The sequence below is a fragment of the Oncorhynchus keta genome, chromosome 19 (assembly GCF_023373465.1).
Source record: "Oncorhynchus keta strain PuntledgeMale-10-30-2019 chromosome 19, Oket_V2, whole genome shotgun sequence".
In the NCBI taxonomy this organism is placed as follows: domain Eukaryota; kingdom Metazoa; phylum Chordata; class Actinopteri; order Salmoniformes; family Salmonidae; genus Oncorhynchus; species Oncorhynchus keta.
Window position 1 is genome coordinate 31,265,928 of NC_068439.1, and position 25,000 is coordinate 31,290,927.

Here is a 25,000-nt window from a genome sequence, read left to right on the forward strand (position 1 = left end):
AGCGGAGAAGGTACGATGGGATTGAAATGGTCTGTGATCTGTTTGTTAAATTGGCTTTCGAAGACTTAGAAAGGTAGGGTAGGATAGATATAGGTCTGTAACATTTTGGGTCTAGAGTGTCTCCCCTTTGGGGATCTCAGACAATACGATAGAGAGGTTGAACAGGCTAGTAATAGGGGTTGCAACAATTGCGGTGGGTAATTTTAGAAAGAGAGGGTCCAGATTGTCTATCCCAGCTGATTTGTAGGGGCCCAGATTTTGCAGCTCTTTCAGAACATCAGCTATCTGGATTTGGGTGAAGGAGAAATGGGGAGGCTTGGGCGAGTTGCTATGGGGGGGGGTGCAGGGCTGTTGACCGGGGTAGGGGTAGCCAGGGCTGAATGTGTAGGGCTGAATGTGGTCTATAACAAGCAGCAACAGGGGGAGACTTGTTTCTGGAAAGGTGGATTTTTAAAAGTAGAAGCTTGAATTGTTTGGGCACAGACCTGGATAGTATGACAGAACTCTGCAGGCTATCTCTGCAGTAGATTGCAACTCCGCCCCCTTTGGCAGTTCTATCTTGTCGGAAAATGTTACATTTAGGAATGGAAATTTCAGGACTTTTGGTGGTCTTCCTAAGCCAGGATTCAGACATGGCTAGGATATCCGGGTTGGCAGAGTGTGCTAAAGCAGTGAATAAAACAAACTTAGAGAGGAGGCATCTAATGTTAACATTCATGAAACCAGGGCTTTTACGGTTACAGAAGTCAACAAATGAGAGCGCCTGGGAAATGGAAGTGGAGCTAGGTGCTGCAGGGCCTGGATTAACCTCTACATCACCAGAGGAACAGAGAATGAGTAGGATAAGGGTACGGCTAAAGGCAATAAGAACTGGTTGTCTAGTGCGTTCGAAACAGAGAGTAAAATGAGCAGGTTTCCTGGGTGAGGAAGAAGAGATTCAAGGCATGATGTACAGACAAGGGTATTGTAGGATGTGAATACAGTGGAGGTAAACCTAGGCATTGAGTGACGATGAGAGACGTTACGTCTTCAGAGACACCATTACAACCAGGTGAGGTAATATACAGTTGAAGTCGGAAGTTTACATAATTCATAAGTTTACAAAATTCACCCAACTTATTGTGGGAAGCTTGTGTAAGGCAACCCAAAACTTTTGACCCAAGTTAAACAATTTAAAGGCAATGCTACCAAATACTAATTGAGTGTATGTAAACTTCTGACCTACTGGGAATGTGAAGAAATAAATAAAATATGAAATAAATCCTTCTCTCTACTATTATTCTGACATTTCACATTCTTAAAATAAAGTGGTGGTCCTAACTGACCTAAAACAGGGAATATTTACGAGGATTAAATGTCAGGAATTGTGAAAAACTGAGTTTATATGTATTTGGCTAAACTACCGACTGTATATATATAAATATATAGGCCCATAGGGCTCTGGTGAAAAGCAGTTCACAATGTGTAGGATCTTAATTTCATCACCCAGTTACAGGAGAACTTTCCTTCAATGCAGAAAATTAAAATGTGTAGTGTATATGAGCTTTAAAAAGGTTTCTGAAGTTTATAATTTCCACTTTGAAATTTCAGACTTAAATTTTCGTTTATGAAAAATGTATCAACCACTATTCATTGTAATCCACGTAATAATTCACATTTCCTGTTTCTGCAGGATTATTTTCCTGCTGTAGCAAATTGGCTCAAATTAAGAACCGACATCTCTAGGGAAAAGGATGCCATTTGGGATGCAACCAGAGTCTCCGCCCAGACAGCATAACCACTCAGAGCAGTCACAGACACTACTTTCCCTCCATAGAGTTTCTCTCAAGAAGAATTCTCTCCGGGCTTTTGGTTCACCGTCTTTTTTTATTTACAGTCTTGGCTCTGCGCCAAACTTATCTTTAAAGCACAGCATCCTACGTGACAAACTCCACATACCAGTCCACCGCTTTCTACTGCTGGCTGAGGTCATGAAGACAACAACATTTTAACGTGTCATTGTCACCTATTGCAGACTTCATGGTATTATGACACAGCAATAGTATATTGTCTCCTTTTGGAATTTTTTTAACAAGTGGTTATAAATTGCAGTTATGTTGAGAGAATTGCCAAATGTCTGTTTTCCTTGGCACTAGGTTTACCAGTTTAATCAAAGTGAACCACGTCTCTCAATTAAGACTTAATATTACATAACTTCTGTCTCCAAATAAATTAACAAGGTGCAGGCAACAGCCAGCTGTCTAAGGTAAGAACGTGTTTAAAAGGCTTTCTACAGCTGCTCTGTTTCAGGAGGGATTGATGCATTATGTAGAACTGTAGATACCACCAGATGTTGTATCCTTTTGTACATCACATTTTATAGATAGTTGCGAGAAATTAGATATGATGGATGTTTTTTTCCTCTCGTTTTGGTGGACAGATTTTCTGTCCTTGTCTTGTATGGCGCTGTTTATGTGTCCCAAATGGCACCCTATTCCCTTTATGATGCACTACTTTTGAAAAGAGCCCTATGGGCACTGGTACTAACCTGTATGTACGTGTATTCTCGTGTTTCTTTAACTCTCATCTTGTGTGTCATTTTATTTTTACTATCTATATTATTATTCTTATTATCACTGCCTTGTTGGGAAAGAGCTTTCAATGTAATAATTTATCTGTATTGTTTTACACCTGTTGTATCCTGTCCAAGTGGCAATGTCCTAGTGCTCCCAACTGTGTCCGTCTTCCACCTCTCTGTCCTGTTTTCTGTTGGTAGGTTTGTTTGAAAAAGGCTAGTTGTCATGCCTCAGAGGTGTGGTGTTAATTAGGAGTTCTCTCTCAGATCTCAGCTCTTCATAATGGTCACAACATTCATTTTGTTTTGTGAGACTAGTTCAACTCACATGACTGGTACGTGTTATGTGTTGCTGACACCCATCAGAATAATGTATGTATTACATCAGAGTCTCTAAGCAACAAGAATGGCATCCATCTGATCTGAATATTGGGTGTGATATATGCTGCAGGTTACAAGCATAACCTGTCTGTTTGTGTTTGGAAGATCTGCCATTGTTTGGTTTTGTCTTGAATAAAACAGAGCGAATGTTGAAGGATATGGTATAATATGGTATAATATAACCTTGTGGAGTCGTTGTCTTTGTTCTCTATGACAATGAATGTTTGTCTTTTCACCCCAAAAACTCAGTAGGGCTTTGTGTCTGGGTCTGAATCCATAGGCCTCTAAAGGTCTTGGTCAAGTAGTGCACTAAAGGAATAGTGTACCATTTTAGGACAGAAACCTAATAATTTCTCATCTCTTTTGCCTCTGGCCATTGTTCATTCCTCTTACTGTATAAATCATTCCTGACTAACTGAAGTGCTTCAGGTTTGAAAATAACTGTAGAAATAGTCAAGTAGTTTAGTTTAACTGTTGTGTAGTTTTAGATAAGACATACACCCACACATTTTACACTACAACCAGATTATGATTGATAATATGTATTTGGCCAGAAAAGCCCCCTTTCTAAATATCTAATGACTATTGGGGGTGAAGGATTTCAGAAGTCAGACTAAGGAATCTGAAGGTGGAATCCCTATGGGTGTAGCTCCCTTCAGTAACCACGAGCACAACCGTTCCTTGATTTTAACTGGCGGCTTTATTCTGTAGTTTTAGTCAGAATTATCACCTTCCGTGAGAACTATAAAGTAAATGAAAAATACAGTTAAGCACACTCTTACAACCTTATCTTACGAGTGACTTATTAGCTTGGTATAACTCTGAAGTGCTTACATACATAACAGTTTAACCAGCATTATAACGGGTTCAGATTAAACACATGAATAAAGGAAAAAATACCTAATTGGCTGCTTATTACAGAAGGGAGGAAATCAAACTTCACACTTATTATTCCTGGCATGAATTCACACTTTATTCTAACATACACTCTTCAACCTTTATGAACTACACTCGATGACATGAAAACTTAGCTAACGCAGCGCAGGATTGCCTTCCCTCCAAAAGTGTGTTGCTACAATAAGGATCCCCATTACAACAGTATTAGCTACGTAGTTCCGCTTGTATTATCATTTCCCCCGCACAGCGGACACATAAACAATTCAAACAAAAGACAACGACATAACCTGTAAGTCTAACTGTCAGTTACAATGGGTGTAATAGGGGAAACATCCTGAATGGATTAGTCCATTGCTATTGTGGAGGGCCTTAGTGTTGTTGTAGATTGCCCCTGTGGAGTTAGGCTACAGCGGCGTTGGGCCCCATGGTTTGGCCCCTGGGCTGTACTACCATGTGTTTTCTCCATCTCAGACCACATACACAGACCAAACAGAGAAAAAACACCCTACCCATTAGGAGGGTTGTGTCCTAAATGGCACCCTATTACCTATATAGTGCACTACTTTGATTAGAGCCCTAACAAAAGTAGTGCAGTATATAGAAAATAAAGTTCGTAAAGGAAGCAACCTAGGAGAGCAGTGGGTTCACTACTAGGAGAAGAAAATGTTGCTAAGCACAACTTGTTACTGTATTGCCTTGCCACAGAGGAGAGGTTGCTGTTTTCATGACTTTCCTTAGAACATTCCCAAGATGTATTTTACAACATTACAAACCAATTAGATGGACAACAAATGCTGTAACAACAGTCTTTGGTATGACTCGGCCAGGAATCGAACTCCCAATCCCAGAGCAGATACTCTAACAATAAGGCCACTGAGTTGGTAGATGATATGTTACATCCAATATAATACGGGGGGAAATGTTTTAGGGAGGTAGGAATGTATAGATCCATTTGAAATGTAAAGTATACATAATGTTAGCAACAGCATAACATACACTCAAAAAACCCAACAAAAAAAAGAAAACAAAACACAATTGGTCTTCAAAATAAATAAGGACACTGTAGTAAGTCATGCTAAAACAAAACACAAAGGTAAATTGAAAAGAAAATGAACTATCGAATACAGGCAATTTACTGCAGAGTAGAGGGAAATAGCAGGCTCTTCATAATTGAAGAAAAGCTTCCACATTTGGTAGAATTTCCTATATAGTACATTGTTATTATCAGTTACTCATCGTGTACAGTCATGGTTTCACGTCCTGATTAAGACACATCCTTTTAGTTTATATCAGGGGACAAACTATATGACTTCATTTCAACTGACCTGGAATAGGACCATGCCCCAGGACTACCTGACATGATGACTCCTTGCTGTCCCCAGTCCACCTGGCCATGCTGCTGCTCCAGTTTCAACTGTTCTGCCTTACTATTATTTGACCATGCTGGTCATTTATGAACATTTGAACATCTTGGCCATGTTCTGTTATAATCTCCACCCGGCACAGCCAGAAGAGGACTGGCCACCCCACATAGCCTGGTTCCTCTCCAGGTTTCTTCCTAGGTTTTGGCCTTTCTAGGGAGTTTTTCCTAGCCACCGTGCTTCTACACCTGCATTGCTTGCTGTTTGGGGTTTTAGGCTGGGTTTCTGTACAGCACTTTGAGATATCAGCTGATGTACGAAGGGCTATATGAATAAAATTTGATTGATTGATTGATTGACTTCATACTAACGTCATGGAATACTAGCGTGTACTAAGCGTGCAAACTCCCACAAATATTACAGTACATACCTACGGTTTTGCAACCCTCGGGTAGAATTCAATCAGAATGTTGTCACTCAGCACCCTTTCTTGCTTAAGGTGTTACCTAAATACCTGTTATTAAGCAATGAATGTTGCTGCACTTGTTCCTTCTTCGTTGTATGGTAGCCTATACATTGTGAACAGCCAACCAGATTTTAAAAACAAATCAAGCAAAACCTCACGCCACTCCCCCATGTGATATACTTTTTTTGTGTATATGTACTGACGTGCATGTGTAACTGATAAAAGCACACACACCACATATGATTTATTTTTTTACGTATGTAAATCGCAAAGTATTTAGTCTGTAGTGTCATTTTCGTTATGTATCGGACCCCAGTAAGACTAACTGTCGCCAATGGGAATCTTAACAAAATCATATAGCTATGTGGCTGTAATTACGATACCAATCATTATGAAAGCGTTACACCAGTTTTTCCAACCCCGGCCCTCGAGTACCCCTAACAGTACACGGTTCGTGGTAGCCATTGACAAACACACCTCATTCAACTCATTGAGGGCTTGATGATTAGTTGACAAGTTGAACCAGTTGTGTTTGAACCAGTTGTCCAGGGTTACAATACAAAAGTATACTGTTGGGTGTATTTGAGGACCAAGAAACACTGTATTGCGCAATGTTCTTGGGTAATTCCCAAACACCCGCCATTGCAAAGTGTTCCCAATTTTGTTTAATTTAAAACATTTATTTTTATTTTTTTACATGTGTTCAAATTTTGCCCAATAGGTTATGGCGTTAGAGTCAGAGTTGTCACATGAATGTCACTATAAACACGTCATAGGGGTGGCGGCCCGAGTTGATATCATTCTTAAACTCTAATTCTGCTCTCGCACATCGATTACTCGCTCATTATGCAGTTCCTCTAAACACCTGCTGTGCTGTTGGACTCAAACAAGCTGCATATTTCAACGGGCGTTTAAAAAACCACTTGAACCAGGTTGTTACGCCTTGGTCTTAGTATTTTGTGTTTTCTTTAATTATTTGTTCAGGCCAGGGTGTGACATGGGTTTATTGTGTTGTCGTATTGTTTTTTTTGTAGGCATTGGGATTGTGGTTGATTAGGGGTGTAGCTTAGTCTTGGCTGCCTGAGGCGGTTCTCAATCAGAGTCAGGTGATTCTTGTTGTCTCTGATAGGGAACCATATTTAGGTAGCCTGGGTTTCACTGTGTATTTCGTGGGTGATTGTTCCTATCTCTGTGTAGTGTTCACCAGATAGGCTGTAATTAGGTTTCACGTTCCGTTTGTTGTTTTTGTATTTATTAGTTATTTCATGTATCGTCATTTGTTTCATTAAAGTCATGAGTAACCACCACGCTGCATTTCGGTCCGACTCTCTTTCGACAAACGAAGAACGCCGTTACAGAATCACCCACCACACACGGACCGAGTGGCGTGGTTACAGGCAGCGACAGCAGGAGCAGCGAAGGGAGGACGTTATGGACAGCAGAAGCATGGAGTATACGATGTGGGATGACAGGTGGGCGGTCGACCCAGAGAGAGTGCCGGAACCCGCCTAGGATTCCCTGGAGCAGTGCGAAGAGGGCTATAGGAGAATGGAGTTGGAGAGGCAATCACGACGGCGCAGAGGAAAGCCCGTGAGTCAGCCCCAAATATTTATTGGGGGGCTCAGAGGGAGAGTGGCAGAGTCAGGAGACAGACCTGAGCCAACTCTCCTTGTTAATCGTGAGGAGCCAAGGAGGAGACCAGAACCAGAGCCGGTGTTAGAGGTGAGCGAAGCAGAGACTGTGAAGGAGTTAATGGGGAAAGTGGAGTGGAGAGTAATGAGGGAGTTGCTAGCTTGGTGCTTTAGGTACAAGATTCGTCCGACGGAGCGTGTCGGGGATTTGATGGCACCTGGGTCAGTGCTCCATACTCGTCCTGAGGTGCGTGTTAGTCGGCTGGTGAAGTTGGTGCCAGCCTCACGCACCAGGCCTCCTGTGCACATCCCTAGCCTTGCACGTCCTGTGCCAACACTGCTCTCAAGATCTCCAGTACGCCTTCACGGTCTAGCCCATCCTGTGCCACCTCCACACACCAGCCCTCCGGTGGCAGCTCCCTACACCAGGCTTCCTGTGCGTGTCCTCGGCCCAGTACCACCAGTGCCAGCACCACGCATCAGGCCTCGCCTCCTGCGCTGCCGGAGCCTCCCGCCTGTTCAGCGCTATCAGAGCCTTCCTCCTCTACAGCGCTGCTGGAGTCTCCTGTCTGTTCAACGCTATCAGAGCCTTTCTCCTCTCCTGCGCTACCGGAGTCTCCCGCCTGTTCAGCGCTTCTAGAGCCTTCCTCCTCTACAGCGCTGCCGGAGCCTCCCTGCCTGTTCAGAGCAGCCTGAGCTGCCAGTCTGCATGAAGCAGCCAGAGCTGCCAGTCTGCAAGGAGCTGCCAGTCTGCAAGGAGCTGTCAGCCTGCATGGAGCAGTCAGAGCTGTCAGCCTGCATGGAGCAGCCAGAGCTGTCAGCCTGCATGGAGCAGCCAGAGCTGTCAGCCTGCATGGAGCAGTCAGAGCTGTCAGCCTGCATGGAGCAGCCAGAGCTGTCAGCCTGCATGGAGCAGCCAGAGCTGTCAGCCTGCATGGAGCAGTCAGAGCTGTCAGTCTGCATGGAGCAGCCAGAGCTGTCAGTCTGCATGGAGCAGCCAGAGCTGTCAGTCTGCATGAAGCAGCCAGAGCTGTCAGTCTGCATGAAGCAGCCAGAGATGTCAGTCTGCATGAAGCAGCCAGAGCTGTCAGTCTGCATGAAGCAGCCAGAGCTGTCAGTCTGTATGAAGCAGCCAGAGCTGTCAGTCTGCATGAAGCAGCCTGAGCTGTCAATCTGCATGGAACAGCCAGAGCTGCCAGTCTGCACGGAGCAGCCTGAGCTGTCAGTCTGCATGGAGCAGCCTGAGCTGTCAATCTTCATGGAACAGCCAGAGCTGCCAGTCTGCATGGAGCAGCCGGGGAGCTGTCAGTCTGCATAGAGCAGCTAGATCCGCCAGTCAGCCATGATCTTCTAGATCTGCCAGTCAACCAGATTCTTCCAGATCCGCCAGCCAGCCAGGATCTACCGGAGCCTGAGCTTCATCTCAGTACTGGGCAGTACTGACCCTCCCTATGGTTTTGAGGTGCGTCCGAGAGTCCGCACCTTAGGGGAGAGGGGGTTCTGTCACGCCTTGGTCTTAGTATTTTGTGTTTTCTTTAATTTATTTGTTCAGGCCAGGGTGTGACAGGGGTTTATTGTGTTGTCGTATTGTTTTTTTTTTTGTAGGCATTGGGATTGTGGTTGATTAGGGGTGTAGCTTAGGCTTGGCTGCCTGAGGTGGTTTCAGGTGATTCTTGTTGTCTCTGATAGGGAACCGTATTTAGGTAGCCTGGGTTTCACTGTGTATTTCGTGGGTGATTGTTCCTGTCTCTGTGTAGTGTTCACCAGATAGGCTGTAATTAGGTTTTGTATTTATTAGTTATTTCATCATGTATCGTCATTTGTTTCATTAAAGTCATGACAAAGTCGACAAACGAAGAACGCCGTTACACAGGTCAGTCATTTGTATATCTGTCAGAGCTGTATTAGCTCTGGTGTGACCGGAGAGTGAGTGAGCCAGAAACACTTTTTTCCCTTCATCGTTTTTGACAGGTTTGCATTTGTATGGAGCACAATACCACTGAGGAGTTTACAACGTCTACATTTGAGTCATTTAGCAGACGAGAGCGATTTACAGTTAGCGTAACACATTGGAAAGTCTCTCACCCTATCACAATATTGTACAAATTAGTTACTGTATGTGCGGATGCTGGGGCACGCTGAGGGAGAGTTTTTGGGAAGGGGATTTGTGCGGCGGGTCACTCCTGCAGTGCGTTGTCTGTGTTTATCCAAACAAAATACAACTAGATTATTTCATGGGAAATCAGTGTCCTAGACTGTTTACGCTAGTCAACAAACGACGTGCGAGTTTCGGTGGCCTTACAGGTTCGTTACAATAGTTAGGTGGGACAACTACTTATCTCAGTCATTATGTATGTATGTGTATGTGTGTCAGAGCTTGGGGGTAAAAAGTCAAGCGTAGTTCACAAAAACATTTACGAAAGGAGCGCTCATGTGGCACATGGTGGTTCTACCTTCCACCAGCCAAGTTCTGCCAACACCGAGCATACTCCCCTTTCTGGGCAAGAACCTCATGACACTTCAAATTAACTTCTAATTTTGAGTTGCGAACACATGTAAATTCAACATGAAATGCTGTAACCCGTGACATTATGTTGACCTGTGGTTTAATTCTGGTTAAAGTGATAATTAACGGTGTACATTGACGGTTAACGTTAGTCTGAGAATAACGTATATTTTTAACCAGTGGGATAACTGTTTACTACTGCTCTCTAAAATTAGAAGTGTTCTGTAGTCCGCCCCCAAAATACATCGGAAACATCCATGTTATCCTGTGTCCAAGACTGAGTGTTTCCATTATAGTCCATAGTAGTGCTTCCACATTTGCATTTTTTTTTTTGATATCTGTACTTTTACTATTTATATTTTTACAACTTTTTCTTCACCACATTCCTGAAGAAAAATAATGTACTTTCTACTCCATACATTTTCCTGACAACCAAAAAAAAAAGTACTCCTTACATTTTGAATGCTTTGCAGGACAGGATAATGGTCCAATTCTCACATCCCTGGTCTTCCCTACTGCCTCTGATCTGGCAGACTCACTAAACACACATGCTTTGTTTGTAAATTATGTTGGAGTGTGCCCCTGGCTGAAAAACAACAAAATGGTGAAGCCTGGTTTGCATAATATAAGGAATTTTAAATTATTTAATTTTAAGTATCAAAAGTAAATGTTAATATACTTAAGTAAATGTAAAACCAAATACTTTAACTCAAGTAGTATTTTACTGGGGGAGTTTTACTGTTACTTGAGTCATTTTCTATTAAGGTATCTTTACTTTTATTCAAGTATGACCTTTGGGTACTTTTTCCACCACTGGGGAAAAAAAGCCTAGATAGCTTGTTGGAAGTCTGCCATATTTTTAGGTCTAAAAGCTTTAACTTTGGGAAATGCTTACTATTCCTCAAACTGACACAATTAGAATTTGCTATCAAGCAGAAAGCACTGGAATTCTGACTCAATGTAAAAATTACCTGATCAGTCTTGTAAATGACTGTGTAATAGAATCTCATAAATCTGATTGTAATTTCTTTGAGGTGAGGAAACTCACTACATAGTGTGTAATGACTTTATATTTTGATGGGGTTATTTTTCTAGCTAGAATGTCCTTTACAGTACAGATGTGCTGTCAAACAAGTAATACAAATGTGATTCAAGAACTCAACTCTGCAGAAGTTTGAGAGCTGAACTTGCTCGCAGGAAATGAATAAGCAATCTCTTTCGGAACACAACTTATCTGTTGCGCCATCCTGTAAAGTTGATGACTTGTATAAACCTGAGATTAGAAAAGAACCTGTAACTCCTCAGCCATCGTACTTTTCCTCCCTCTCCTGCTCGCTCGCTCTCCCTTATTTCTTTATTTTCTTCACTTGCATCCCTTCCTTCCCCTGTTGTACCATACAGCCTGTTCAGTCTGTCATCTACAGTACTTGGCCTTATGTCTCCAAGGGCTCCCTGAGTTTAATACGCCACCTCTTACATTAGTGTGCATTAACCCCACACACACACTTTCATACACACACCACACACGTTCTCTCTCACTCAAACACACACACCTGTCAAATTGCCTTCATGTTCCAAATACACATCTAATGGAAGTTCAAATGAGAAGCCACACCTTTTAGATGTTGAATTATACCTATATGTCTTACAAAGACTTATGACTCCGAGTAGCAGTAGCATGATAGGCCTACTGTTTACACCTTACAGGTGATGTGGATATGTGCCACGGCCGACAGTTCAGATGTGATTATGAGAGGGTGATGTTTTTCTCAGATTAACCCGTCCACAGAACGATTACGATCCCTCCCACACAGCCTCAGACATTCCTCCATTCCATTATCTTCATCTCTCCCAGACACCCTTCACAACCCCTGCTCCTCTGTCTCCTGCAGGGCAGACCCAGGGTTTCCTGGTAGATTCCTAGTTTTAAAAATAAAATAATTTAAACACCCCCAGCCTCTGGTCTGTGTCCCTTTTGTATTGGAGATCTGCACTAAATTGACTTGACACAGACTTGTAATGATCAAAAATGGGAAGTTAGTATGTTTTTCTGCTAACCCCTTATTTGATCAACTCTGCCTAAACTTTGACAAGAGATTTCTGTGTGAATGTGGCTAGACTTGCCTTGGCTGAATGTGAACAATTCTGTGACATGTTAACAGTAAACCCAGCCTGCTGCATAGTGGAGCTCTGTCCTTTTATGTGAAAGTAGATCCCAGGAGGTCTTCCTGCTTCTCTGTTTTTAGTACAAAGCTAGAGTTTGTTCTGGGAATACTTCAAGTTGAAGGGTCTTTTTTTGTTTTTGCACATATGATCGTTAATTTACCCAGCAGTGTGTATTTGTTTTAAATGTCTCGTTTGCCTTCTAGGTGGGTGATTGACTGTACAGGCAGTGAATGCTAGATGCCCCTGTCACTGACCCTACGCTGTCAACAGCAGAAGAGCAGATAACTACATCTATCTGGCCATTGTTAAGTTGACAGGACCATCCTGGATTGTGTACCACAGTGGAATTACCATACTATTGGTCAGCAGACGAATAATGGACATGTACAAGGATTCCTCATCTATGGATTTCAATGGAGTGATTTTTGTCTGACCAAAACATTTTCTATAGAAGGCCAAGGCTTTCCCTACAAAATATAAGGAGCTAGTATTGTGGTCACATTTGAACTGAGATGTTGTTTTCCAACGGCTTGAAGTGGAGCCTGTAATTGTGATGAAGACACGGCCTGTTTCTGTTCATCAGAGGAACCCAGTGTTCATCCTGTTATAGCCAAGAAATCTCCAGGGGAGAAATTATTCTCAGACATCCCTTGGAAATCTGAATTTTCAACAAGGGGCTTCTCTGTTTTTCCCTTCCCTCCGCTTCCCTGAAAATTTCATTTTTGTCTACCACTACACCATGTATCTATCGATGCAGAAGAACTTCAGGGCATTTACTGTGTTCGCCTTTATTGTAACTTTCACCATGTTCCTCTTCGGTTTCACGTTGAGAGATCCCTCTCTGTACTTCTTCAAATACACCATACACAAGTCGGACAGCTTCTTCTCTAATGGCCAGTGTGGCTGTCGACAGTGTATGACAGAGCTGGAAGACGACCCCTGGTTCACTGAGCGGTTCAACCTGTCAGTCCACCCTCTGCTGTCTAGGAGGAACAGCCTGCTGACTAATGACACATACCGCTGGTGGCAGGTGAGATGTTACTACTGCAAGGGTTAGGATTGAGCTTGTACTAGGGTTAGGGTTGAACTGGGTTGTGGACATGAATCAAGGGTTAGAGTTTGGGTTAGTCTACCCTCTGACCTGTAGGGACAGTCTGCTGACTGACATGTACATGTGATGGCAGATGAGCTGTTCTGAGACTTACAGGTGAGTAATCAGAGGTGAGTTTGGTTCAGTCACATCAGGCAACCCATCCTAATGATAATCAGGACAAGGAAGAAAACAATGTGTCCATGACTACGTTATTAATGATATGCACTTGTACCAACGCAATTAACTTTGTTTTATTATTAACAATGCCATCTGCTAGTCAGCTATGCTTTATGAGGTGGCTAAAATTGCACCAGAAAGAACTGAATGAATACCATTTAACACGGCTAGAAATGTCTAGATTCAATAAACAGAGGGAAAAAAACATCCACTCCCTTTTGCTCAGTCTTTCATTTGGTCATTTTAGTCTATTCAAACAGACTCTATTGCAAATTAAACAAGCACTCATTAAGATCCAATTAGTGGGCATGGCCAACACAACTGAACATACTTTAAGGGATACCTCGGGATTTCGGCAATGAAGCCCTTTACCTACTTCCCCAGAGTCAGATGAAGCAGTGGATACCGTTTGTATGTGTCTGCGTCCTGTAGCCAAGCAGTTAAGAGTGTTGGGCCAGGGGCTTCCCGGGTAGCGCAGTGGTCTAGGGCACTGCATCACAGTGCTAGCTGTGCCACCAGCAACTCTGGGTTCGTGCCCAGGCTCTGTCGCAGCCAGCCGCGACCGGGAGGTCCGTGGGGGCGACGCACAATTGGCCTAGCGACGTCCGGGTTAAGGAGGGTTTGGCTGGTAGGGATATCCTTGTCTCATCGTGCACTAGCGACTCCTGTGGCCGGGAGCAGTGTACACCAAACAGGTCGCCAGGTGCATGGTGTTTCCTCCAACACATTGGTGTGGCTGGCTTCCGGGATGGATGCGCGCTGTGTTAAGAAGCAGTGCGGCTTGGTTGGCTTGTGTTTCGGAGGACGCATGGCTTTCGACCTTCGTCTCTACCGAGCCCGTATGGGAGTTGTAGCGACGAGACAAGATAGTAACTACTAACAATTTCTCCCCACAATTGGGGAGAGAAAGGGGTAAAATGCAACAACAACAAAAATTGTTGGGCCAAATCCCAGAGCCAACTAGGTGAAAAATCTGATGTGCTATTGAGCAAGGCACTTACTTGTAAGTTGCTCTGGATAAGAGCATCGGCTACTACTGAGGTAGTTTTGGCTCAATGACTGGAAGTCTATGGGTATCTGCTAGCAGCTTTCCAGTCATTGCGCTATTGTGCTAGTTAGCAACTTCCTTCAAAATGCACGCAGATGTTCATCTGACTCTGGGGAAGTAGATACAGGGCCTCATTACCAAAATCACAAAGTATCCCTTTAATAAGATTATTTTTTGATGTTAAGAATAGAATGTATATGTTTTTAAATAAATAACATTCTTTGAACTAATGTTGTGGTTTTTATTGAGTTTTCTTGAACATGACTTTAAATAGTATGATGAGGAAATCTGCAGAAAACATTATGCTGAAATCCTGGAATTCCCACAGAAAACGCTGTTTCTTAACGTTTTCTGATCATTCTGAGAACATGAATTTAAATAGAACCATGAGGAAACGTTATAGGAAGGTTGTATGCAAAATAACCATAGGCCAACCATGCTCTCACCAAGCAACATATGGTTCTCAGAACATTGTGGTAGCTGGGCTGTCTATGCTGTGTGTCTACCTCTTCTGTCTCTGCTGTCCAGAGTGGTTGAAGACACAGCTAAATGATTAACGGTTTCCGTCTCTCCAGCGCTTGCAGTATCATAAGGACCCGGCTGACTTCAGCGAGGTGGTGGAGAAGTTGTTCCAGGTCATCCCTGATAATGATAACCTCTACAAGGACGCGGGGCCTGAGCGCTGTAGGACCTGTGCTGTGGTGGGGAATTCTGGGAACCTCAAGGGCTCCCGCTACGGACCCCTCATCGACTCCAGTGATGTCATCATCAGGTGACTGAGCAAGCTTGTTTTTTGTTTGAGAAGGGGTCAGCAGGGGTCAGCTAATGAAATGTACTCCAGAGAAAACGTTACTTTAAAACCTTTTATTGCAGTGGGCTAAATTAGGGCCACAGTGATTTTGGTCTTAAATAAATGTATTTTGAAACAAAAGTATATACCTCACACACATCGTTATGAACTTTTCTTATAAAAGATGTAGTTTAAATTTGAAATTGAGTTTGCATACAAATATTACACTTTATATACATCACAGAAGACTGAAATATAACAACTTTTGCCAAAACACCGGAAAAATCTTTATGAATTAACATTCCACCCATGAGGACAAAGCAATTGACCACAGGGAAGGCTACCTGCAGGTGGCAGTTAATAGCCCTTGGTTTTAAACGTGGTGAGACTAGACACACTCCAGCACATAGGTTTTATGAACCTTTTTCAGTTTATTTACCAAGCTTAAGATTTCGCATTTGATATTTGCAGGAAAAAAATGTTTGATTTTGCAGAGGCAATTCTGCAATTTTGCATAGCAATGTGCAACGATTTTGGCAAACTTGTTGCGGAAAGGCGCTGATGAGGGGAAAAAGTTTGTTTACGTGTGGCCTGATGGAACCACATGCGATAAATGTGCAATGATTGGTCAATTATGAGCTCTCTTTGTATTACAGCGATGGGTCAGTTTTATGCGATGACTTTTGTTTTTGCTGAAATAGTGCAGTGAATGGTAAAATTAGCAAGGAATTGTTGATTTTGCTAAACATTTTGATATCACGGAATCCTGGAGGGACTGGCCAATACATTCAAATAAGATTGGGTTTGTTCGAGCAGTGAGGTTCCTTTACCCCCATATCAAACAAAACATAACATGTATAGGCTACAATTAATTTGTCTCATCACTTTCATTTGTACCCCATGTAGAATTGTGGCAAAGTTGGTTCCTGTTTGTCACTTTTGGTCAAGTCCGTGTGGGTTAAGCAAAAGAACCCTAATAATTGGTTGACAAATGGTGCATCCCACAATTCAGGTAATGGCTGCATGGTGCAGTTGGTGAGAAGCAACTTATTTATTAACTGCATGACCTTTGATCACATGGTTTTTGTAAAGTTCATGCAGTCAACATATAAGTCCAGCTTTAGTTTAATTTCTGCACGGTTTTTCAATGAGGAACCAGACCAACTATCAATGTGTAAATGAGGAAAGTCCTTGGCTGAAATGGATTATACTGCTCATCCCACACTCACTTAACACACAAACACACAGAGGGAGAGTTCTGCAGAGAGGATAACTAGATTAATTGAACAGGCAGAATCACAGCTTTCCCCTCAATGCACTCACTGTTACTGGGACACATATGAACTGTATGATCATGTGGAGAAGCAGGAATGCCACAGACTGCCACATGATTCATCACCATGTTCACATTCCAAATGAACTACATTTAATATAGATACAAATTCATGTTTTTTTTTAACCTCTGGGCATCCCACCCTCAAAACACCTATGTTGATTAGTATGTGGAAGTAGATTCATTTATATGTTATATTGCAGAAGATACTACCTTAACCGTAACCCTGCATAATGAACATGGCTCCTACCTCTGGCTTTGAGGAGGATGTTGGGAGCTGGACTGCGCATCACATCATATACCCAGAGAGCACCATAGATCTGGACAACACCCACCAGTGTTCTGCTCCATATGTTATATTGCAGAATATACTACCTTAACCGTAACCCTGCTCCTGCAGAATGAACATGGCTCCAACCTCTGGCTTTGAGGAGGATGTTGGGAGCCGGACTACACATCACGTCATGTACCCAGAGAGCGCTATAGATCTGGACAACACCACATTTCTTCTGCTCATCCCCTTCAAGACTCTGGACCTGCAATGGATCACCAGTGCCTTGACCACCGGCTCCATCGAAAAGTGAGTGATCAATAAATATGCTCTATACGTTCACATAAAGTATGTAAGTGCTCCTCCAAACCTTCAATAGAAACTGTAGTTGACGCCTGTGGAATTGTCTGCGAAGATGAAAGTATAAACAACGTTTTCATCACTGAGGTCCGGAATCATTTATCCTTCAAGCTGTGTAAACTTTCTCTTGTGACATGACTATCATTAATCTGATGACTGTTATTTATTTTATCAACTGTTTTTAATTGTTACTCGACTAAATTAATCATGTCACAATTAACTCATTAGGAATATGGAATATGGGGCACCATGCGAAAAGTTGTTTAATGAATTAAACTCATAAACAGTCAATTATTAGCAGTCAATTATTAATCATTACCTAATAGCAGTCTCATTCTGAACATCACATACTCTTTGCTATCTGCAACAACCCTAACTTTATTGATGAATCAGCAATACACAAATTGGCTTAATTATTTATTTTCTAACTAACTAAATGATTAAACAGAATAAATACATACAAAAGACGGCATACCACCCTGCATACCACTGCTGGCTTGCTTCTGAAGCTAAGCAGGGTTGGTCCTGGTCAGTCTCTGGATGGGAGACCAGATGCTGCTGGAATTGGTGTTGGAGGGCAAATAGGAGGCACTCTGGTCTAAAAAATATCCCAATGCCCCAGGGCAGTGCCCTGTGAAGGGCCCTGTGCAGGGTGCGGTCTTTCGGATGGGACGTTAAATGGGTGTCCTGACTTTTTGAGGTCATTAAAGATCCCATGGCACTTATCGTAAGAGTAGTGGTGTTAACCCCGGTGTCAACCCCGGTGTCCTGGCTAAATTCCCAATCTGGCCCTCAAACCATCAGGGTCACCTAATAATCCCCAGTTTACAATTGGCTCATTCATCCCCTCCTCTCCCTGTAACTATTCCCCACGTTGTTGCTGTAAATGAGAACGTGTTCTCAGTCAACTTACCTGGTAAAATTAACAGATAAATAAAAAAATAGATTATTGATTGATGTAATACAATGAAAATGGGTCCCTAGTGGACGAACAAAAGCATCACTGCTTGGTTAAAAAAGGGAGGGGTCAATAGAAAGGGAAAGGAAGACATAAATTCAACTTATCATTGTTACGTTTGGAACCTACACTCAAAGGAATAGTAATACTTTGCACATGAACCACCGCTCATTCTGATAGGAAATGCATTATATAAATGTATATATTTACGCGTAGATGTCTTTCTTCAATCGATCCGTCTATGGGGAGTGGATCAATGTAAGGCTCTGGTTGTCCACCAGAGGTCACAATGTCCTTAGTTGTAGAGCTGCTCTGGTCGGAAAGTGTTTGTTAGAATAGATATCTCAGATGTACCAACGGTTGTCTGAGAGGGATTCTTCCTTCCCACCTCGTGTCTTTGAGTCAAAGTTCTAGGACCACTTTCGCATGCACAGCTGCAGACTGTGAATGTTCTGGTCTAGTCTTTATCATTTTCACTCTTGTTGAAGTTGAGAGCTTCAGTTTCTAACCATTTCTACGTGTAGACCACGGTCTCACGTCTTTTTGTTTCGTAGTGGTCTCAGTGATTGAATATTCAGGTTTCAGCTCCCGTACACTACACGCCAGTATTAACCCGACAATGTACTGGTCTCACCATTTTCAGCCGTGTAGCCACCGCTCCACTCTTTCTGGTGTTGTAGTTTTAACCATTCACACTGTCCGTCTGCTTGGTCTAATGTAAATTGCGCTACCAAGGCTTTTATCCTCTGGTAAAAGGGGACATTCCATCGCGCCAACACAATGTCTGTGCTCACTTGGGCATGGTTACTGACTGGGCACAAGTTTATATGAAAACAATCTAATTTAGAAGGTCAAAATCACATTGCTATCATCGCAAAAGTATTCTCATATTTAATATATTTTATACAATATTTGGATGTAAAGTTGATACAGAATACCTACACTTTCAGAGTGACAGTTACTTTGTTATACCATCCTTAATGACATCACAAAATAACAAACAATATGACATTATTCTTTAGATCCCCATCGACCATTCTTAGCATTTGGATGTCGGGAATAATGTTCTCCTTTTATTGATGTAAACGTTTTGGTGGAAAAGAGACTGGAACAAAGAGGTTTCAGTCTTCCCATACTAGAGAACCAGAGGGAGAGTTTCTGCAAACTATTTAGGTCTGGCTTTTAAGTCTTAAAACCCCCACTCCTCTCCTGTGTCTTTACTGGCACCTTGAGTATCTGGCATTTGGGGTAAATGCCAGATGGGTTGGTCCATTTTTAGCCAATTTGGCCTGTCTAACTTGGATTTTCTGCGCAACATGATTACGGTCTTGGGGGCTTCAAGGAAGAACTAAGCCAGTGTGGGGGCCTCAAGGGGAAAGAATGGGCCGGTGTGTTAGAAAAGCCGGGGCTATTTTCTGGTCCCAGAGCAGTCCTGAGTATCTGGGTAGCTTAATAATGTTAAGGCCTCCCGAGTGGCGCAGCGGTCTAAGGCACTGCAGTGCTTGAGGCATCACTACCGATTCGGGTTCAATCGCTTGGTTGTGTTGCAGCCGGCCACGATCGGGAAACACATGAGGCGACGCACAATTGGCCCAGCTTTGTTAGGGGATAGTTTGGCTGGCCATAATGTCCTTGTCCCATCAGGCTCTAGCTGCTCCTATGGCGGGCCAGGTGCATGCACGTTGACACGGTCGCCAGTTGTATGGTGTTTCATCTGACACATTGGTGCGGCTGGATACCGGGTTAAGTGAGCAGTGTGTCAAGAAGCAGTGTGGCTTGGCAGGGTCGTGTTTCGGAGGACGCATGGCTCTCGACCTTCGCCTCTCTCGAGTCCGTACGGGAGTTTCAGTGCCGGGACAAGACTGTAACTACCACTTTGGATATCACGGAATACATACATACATACAGTTGAAGTCGGAAGTTTATATACACTTAGGTTGGAATCATTAAAACACATTTTTCAACCACTCCAGAAATTTCTTGTTAACAAACTAGTTTTGGCAAGTCGGTTAGGACATCTACTTTGTGCATGACAAGAAAATGAAAATGTCATGGCTTTAGAAGCTTCTGATACACTAATTGACATCATTTGAGTCAATTGGAGGTGTATCTGTGGATGTATTTCAAGGTCTACCTTCAAACTCTGTGCCTCTTTGCTTGACATCATGGGAAAATCAAAGGAATTCAGCCAAGACTTTAGAAAATAAATTGAAAATAAACCTCCAAGTCTGGTTCCTTGGGAGCAATTTCCAAATGCCTGATGGTACCACATTCATCTGTACAAACAATAGTACGCAGGTATAAACACCATGGGACCACGCAGCCGTCATACCGCTCAGGAAGGAGACTCGTTCTGTCTCCTAGAGATGAACGTACTTTGCTGCGAAAAGTGCAAATCAATCCCCAGAACAACAGCGAAGGACTTTGTGAAGATGCTGGAGGAAACGGGTACAAAAGTATCTATATCCACAGTAAAACGAGTCCTATATCGACAACCTGAAAGGCCGCACAGAAAAGTAGCCACTCCTCCAAAACCACCATAAAAAAGCCATACTATGGTTTGCGACTGCACATGGGGACAAAGATGGTACTTTTTGGAGAAATGTCCTCTGGTCTGAAGAAACAAAAATAGATCTGCTTGGCCATAATGACCATCGTTATGTTTGGAGGAAAAAGGGGGAGACTTGCAAGTCGAAGAACACCATCCCAACCGGGAAGCACGGGGTGGCAGTATCATGTTGTGGGGGTGCTTTCCTGCTGGAGGGACTGGTGCACTTCACGAAATAGATGGCATCATGTGAAGGAAAATGATGTGGATATATTGAAGCAACTTCTCATCAGTCAGGAAGTTAAAGCTTGGTCGCAAATGGGTCTTCCAAATGGACAATAACCCCAAGCATACTTCCAAAGTTGTGGCAAAATGGCTTAAGAACAAAAAGTCAAAGTATTGGCGTGGCCATCACAAAACCCTGATCTCAATCCTATTGAAAATTTGTGGTCTGAACTGAAAGCATGTGCGAGCAAGGACGCCTACATCTGTTTGTGAGCATTTCTCCTTTGCCAATATAATCCATCCAGCTGATAGGTGTGACATATCAAAAAGCTGATTGTAAACGACATGATCATTACACAAGTGAACCTTGTGCTGGGGACAATTAAAGGCCACTCTAAAATGTGCAGTTTTGTCACAACGCCATAGATGTTTTGATGAAGTGTGCAATTGGCATGCTGATTACAGGAATTTCCATCAGAGCTGTTGCCAGAATTAGTTACTCTACCATAAGCCGTCTCAATGTTATTTTAGAGAATTTGACAGTACGTCCAACAGGCCTCTCGACCATGTGTATGGTGTTGTGTGGGTGAGCGCTATGCTGATGTCAACGTGAACAGATTGCCCCATGGTGGCAGTGGGATTATGGTATGGGCAGGCATACACAATTTCATTTTATCGATGGCAATTTGAATGCACAGATATACTGTGATGCGAGCCTGAGGCCCATTGTCATTCCACTCATCCGCCGCCATCACCTCATGTTTCAGCATGATAATGTCGCAAGGATTTGTACACAATTCCTGGAAGCTGAACATGTCCCATTTCTTCCATGGCCTGCATACTCACCTGACATGTCACCCATTGAGCATGTTTGAGCATGTTTGGAATGCTCTGTATTGCCAATATCCAGCAACTTCGCACAGCCATTGAAGAAGAGTGGAACAACATTCCACAGGCCACAATCAACAGCCTGATCAACTCACGCTGCATGAGGCAAATGGTCACACTGGTTTTCTGATCTATGCCCCTACCTTTTTTTTCTTTCTTTTTGTCACGGTATCTGTGACCAACATGTATAGCTGTATTCCCAGTCATGTGAAATTGATAGATTAGGGCTTAATGAATTCATTCAATTGACTTAAGTTGTTGTGTTTTTTTATATTTTTGTTCAGTATATTACATTTGAGATCATTGGATCTAGACTGTGCAGCTTTTATTTTCATACAGCCTAGCCTACCTCTTGTGCAAATCAAATCAACATTGGTTATATGACCTCACACCCAGCACATCTTAAGACTGTGGTTTTAAATCATGTTAGTGTGTGACCTTATGCATGACCCTTGACCTTGATGGGAAACAAGCCTCTGCTATTTGCATCTGGATCTGGTCATCTTCATCGTTAGGACTGTCACTGTGATCATCTATTAAAACATAAATAATTTGACAATGTGTTTGCAAACTGTTACTTGGTTTAACTGTTTGTTGGTACAGTAACCAAAACAATATCAGTGTCACAAATTCACTATGAAATGTAACATTTTCTAACCTGAAATTGGGTTTCTTTTCCAGACATGACAACCTTTTACTGAACATATTACTGGTATATGCTACTAGTTTGCCATGAGGAGCTCATATTCAGTAGTCTGTTAGCCAATGCCGATAGACGGGCCACCACAAAGTAAACAAAGTTGGTGGTGCCTCTGTTTCTGTCAGAAATAAGGTGAACTTTATCAAAGATGGCGGTTTATACTGACAGGACCCCCCCTCCTGCTGCTATAACAGCCTCCTGGAAGGCTTTCCACTAGATGTTGGAGCATTGCTGCGGGGACTTGCTTCCATTCAGCCACAAGCTTTAGTGAGGTTGGGCGATTAGGCCTGGCTCGCAGTCAACGTTTCAATTCATCCAAAAGGTGTTCAATGGGGTTGAGGTCAGGGCTCTGTTCAGGTCAGTCAAGTTCTTCCCCACTGACCTCGACAAACCATTTCTGTATGGACCTCACTTTGTCATACTGAAAGAGGAAAGGTCTTCCCTAACTGTTGCCACAAAGTTGGAAGCACAGAATTGTCTCGACTGTCATTGTATGCTGTAATATTAATATTTCCCTTCACTGGAACTAAGTGTGATAATACTTTGATAGTATTTATATTATGCATTTTGCTTCCCGTAGAACATACGTTCCGGTCCGGTCCAGGATTAAGGCAAACAAGAACAGGGTGAGTGAACCTTTGGTTCTGTCTGTAATAGCACCCTATAGTGGAGCATTACTTTTGACCAAAGCCCTGCTTTAGTTTACCTTACCTGGAGACAAAAGAATGCAGATTTTGAAGAGTGATTGGTTGGTTGAAAAACATTTCAATTGAATTATTTCAACTTCTCACAAGGTCAAAGTTTATTTTTAATTTTTTTTTTTTTTGCAGGTGTTGATATACAGCCCAGCCTTCTTTAAATATGTCTATGACACATGGCTAGAGAGTCATGGCCGGTATCCCTCCACTGGCTTCCTCAGCCTATTTTTTGCCTTGCACATCTGCGATAAGGTGAGTCCACCCACCTTCACAAGCTTTACACTTCCATTTGGCTGTCTGACAAAGTTCTAATATGTGTCAGAGTAGCAGGACACCGTATAGACTCTTCAATCAGTACAGCAACATTCCACCTCATCAGTTCTGTAGCACATGGTATTATCTGGGTCAAAGCACATATGTATATGACTAAGTCATATGGTAGTCAGTGGCATTGTGCACCAAACAAGTTTGGGGGAGGGGGGTGGCACACTGATGGCCAAATCCAGGGTGGATGAGTATCTCTGCATAATGGTGTATTGTATCATTTAGGTGAGTGTGTATGGGTTCGGAGCGGACCAGTATGGGAACTGGCACCACTACTGGGAAAAGAATTACCACGGAGGCGAATTCCGCAAAACCGGGGTGCATGATGCGGACCATGAGAACAACGTCACCCTGCTTCTGGCTGATAAACACAAAATTGATATTTTCAAAGGCTTCTGATATCTGGAAATGTCATTGGCCTGAGACCATCAAGCCTCATCAGCCTAAATCCTGTTGACTCAGGGATTACCCACTGGGGATAAACTGGTTGAAATAACATTGTTGCACGTCCAATTTTTCAGTTTTTGATTTGTTAAAAAGTTTGAAATATCCAATAAATGTCGTTCCACTTCATGATTGTGTCCCACTTGTTGTTGATTCTTCACAAAAAAATACAGTTTTATATCTTTATGTTTGAAGCCTGAAATGTGGCAAAAGGTCGCAAAGTTCAAGGGGGCCGAATACTTTCGCAAGGCTCTGTAAGTACTGGTCTAAAATAATTTTACAAGATTCTATCATGTATTCCCTTGATAAAACAACTATGTTCCGAGGCTGCTTAGAAAAAATGACTACTCAGGAGTCTACTGTAGGATAAACCAGACACAGTACAGTAGTCATAAATCACACTGTAATCTAGTCAGTACAGTAGTCATGGTAAGAAGAGTACTATAGTCATAAATCACTGTAATCTAGTCAGTACAGTAGTCATGGTAAGAAAAATACTATAGTCATAAATCACACTGTAATCTAAATCAAATGTATTTATATAGCCCTTCAGCTGATATCTCAAAGTGCTGTACAGAAACCCAGACTAAAACCCCAAACAGCAAGCCATGCAGGTGTAGAAGCACTAGAAGCAATCTAGCCAGTACTCTAGTCATAAGAGCCAACTATTGTGGTCCATGCAGCTCAGCATCCTACACTGTGGAGATGCCATTCTATTAAGCACAGAGCCTGTCGGAGCCTTTTCTGCACATCATTCTTTTTGTTATCTGAAGTGGTTACAGACAGCTTGTAAGGTGGTACAGTGGGGCAAAAAAGTATTGTCAGCCACCAATTGTGCAAGTTCTCCCACTTAAAAAGATGAGAGGCCTGTAATTTTCATCATAGGTCCACTTCAACGATGACAGACAAATGAGATGTAAAAAAATCCAGAAAATCACTGTAGGATTTTTAATGAATTTATTTTTCAAGTTATGGTGGAAAATAATATGCTAGTGTATTTTTATTTGAATACACCAGCCTATTTTTGTTGTTTCTACGGTCTCCTGGCACAATGAGGAGGACTACTATGCATGGCGAGCTGACAGTGGCGATCATTCTGAGTGAGTGGAGAGCTCAAAAACAAATTTCATCTCTTTCTTCAAGACCAGAGATAGTCAAGGCAACAGAGAAGTTGCAGTCAG

General features: G+C 42.6%; 2 protein-coding genes across 3 annotated transcripts in view; both read left to right on the forward strand.

Annotated features, from left to right (window-relative positions):
• The first annotated feature begins 6,565 nt into the window (after window positions 1–6,565).
• The window catches only part of LOC118371755 (CMP-N-acetylneuraminate-beta-galactosamide-alpha-2,3-sialyltransferase 1-like), a 44,461-nt gene continuing 26,026 nt past the window's right edge, over window positions 6,566–25,000 (forward strand). The window contains exon 1 of one of the 2 annotated variants that reach the window (XM_052470272.1): window positions 6,566–6,591. The gene's annotated coding sequence lies outside the window, so the exon portion shown is untranslated. Of the gene's footprint in view, window positions 6,592–9,016; window positions 9,164–25,000 lie in introns of those variants that run through there. The other variant, XM_052470271.1, reaches the window with a different exon arrangement.
• Window positions 9,015–23,906, forward strand: LOC127909345 (CMP-N-acetylneuraminate-beta-galactosamide-alpha-2,3-sialyltransferase 1-like). Its single transcript, XM_052470273.1, has 7 exons — window positions 9,015–9,163; window positions 12,166–12,992; window positions 14,856–15,052; window positions 16,804–16,983; window positions 22,934–22,979; window positions 23,184–23,303; window positions 23,601–23,906. Exons 2-7 carry the CDS (start codon window positions 12,702–12,704, stop codon window positions 23,772–23,774), a joined length of 1,008 nt encoding a protein of 335 aa, XP_052326233.1. The 5' UTR covers window positions 9,015–9,163; window positions 12,166–12,701; the 3' UTR covers window positions 23,775–23,906.

Excerpts from the sequence above, each read along its gene's own strand:
- LOC127909345 (XM_052470273.1), top strand. The coding sequence starts at position 12,702 with ATGTATCTATCGATGCAGAAGAACTTCAGGGCATTTACTGTGTTCGCC. Across the intron at positions 15,053-16,803 it reads TCCAGTGATGTCATCATCAG|AATGAACATGGCTCCAACCT; the intron begins GTGACTGAGCAA and ends CTGCTCCTGCAG. Across the intron at positions 16,984-22,933 it reads ACCACCGGCTCCATCGAAAA|AACATACGTTCCGGTCCGGT; the intron begins GTGAGTGATCAA and ends TGCTTCCCGTAG.